The sequence below is a fragment of the Microtus ochrogaster genome, linkage group LG4 (assembly GCF_000317375.1).
Source record: "Microtus ochrogaster isolate Prairie Vole_2 linkage group LG4, MicOch1.0, whole genome shotgun sequence".
NCBI classification, from domain to species: domain Eukaryota; kingdom Metazoa; phylum Chordata; class Mammalia; order Rodentia; family Cricetidae; genus Microtus; species Microtus ochrogaster.
In genome coordinates, this window is record NC_022030.1 from 15,280,674 (window position 1) to 15,281,854 (window position 1,181).

Here is a 1,181-nt window from a genome sequence, read left to right on the forward strand (position 1 = left end):
AAAAGAATACAGTTTGTGTGTTGTTATTTCGGGGCAAAAGCTAGCCAGGCAGCCAGGAGCTGGGGCGGCAGAGAAGCGGCCCGCAGCTCCCACAACACTTGTGTTACATTATACTTTGTTTAACTACCAAATATGTTAATGTGGCAAAATTAAGTTACTTGGAAACAATGTCTTGTCTGGAAAAAACCTTCACAACTACGAATCTTTAATGAAAAAGATAAGATTGTTCTAGGGTTAAGTTTTCACTTAGGAAAAAGATGGCTGAAGTATTTGTAGCCTTAAGCATGTCAACTAAGTCCTGGCCCTACCACTAAGAGGAGAACTAAATACTCCTCATCACAGTTATGAGAAGGCACAAGTGTGTGTGCATGAGACACAGAGAAAGGCTGACTAGATGTAGAACAGAAACCTTACGAATTCTAAGGTGTTTTATTAATTCATGTGATGCTTAATATAATTTTACCTGTTTTCCCAGCTGTCGAGCACAGATTGGACAAGGCTCTGGATTAATACCTCCTGATGTTTTGTCTTGAGACTATGGAAAAAAGAAAGAAGAATCCCAAAACATGTTAGCTATGTTTTTATATTTAGAACTTGATGAATGCTTTGAAATTTACTTGTGTAAGGATGTGCTGGTAATTTCAACCTGAACTAGTGAGATGACCAAATCCAAATACTTATGTATTACCTAATACTATTATTTCTAAAATTTATTTAGAACACAAAGAAAGGAAACCATTTTTTAACATAATTTAAAGTATGTACTATATTTGTGATTACAATGGAGAGCAAAATTAAAACCAAAATATAAACCTTCAAAATTTTATTCTCAGACTACATATTATCATAAAGAATTATGAATTAATAACTGGTATGGTGAAACACAACTTTAATCTTAGCACTTGGGAAAGAAATGCAGGTGAATGAAAAGTTCAAGGTATTCTGATGGAGCTCGGATTACAAGAAACCATCTATTTCTCTTCTTAAATAAAGCTCCTTAAATGTCACGGTACAAGTGTGCACTTATAGTGTACATGTAGAAGTGTGCAGTATAATGCCTATGTAGAAGTGTGTACTTCTAATGTACATGTATAAGTATGTATAAGTGTGTATTCTAATGCATATGTACATGTAGAAGTGTGTACTACAATAATGCATATGTAGAAGTGTGCAATCATAAT

General features: G+C 34.2%; 1 protein-coding gene across 3 annotated transcripts in view; it reads right to left on the reverse strand.

The window, feature by feature from the left end:
* Shprh (SNF2 histone linker PHD RING helicase) overlaps positions 1 to 1,181 on the reverse strand; it is a 72,661-nt gene that overhangs the window by 26,078 nt on the left and 45,402 nt on the right. For all 3 annotated transcript variants that reach the window (XM_013351431.2, XM_026786177.1, XM_026786178.1), the window contains exon 24: positions 464 to 535. In XM_013351431.2, coding sequence (XP_013206885.1) covers positions 464 to 535 — 72 coding nt within the window. The remainder of the gene's footprint in view (positions 1 to 463; positions 536 to 1,181) is intronic.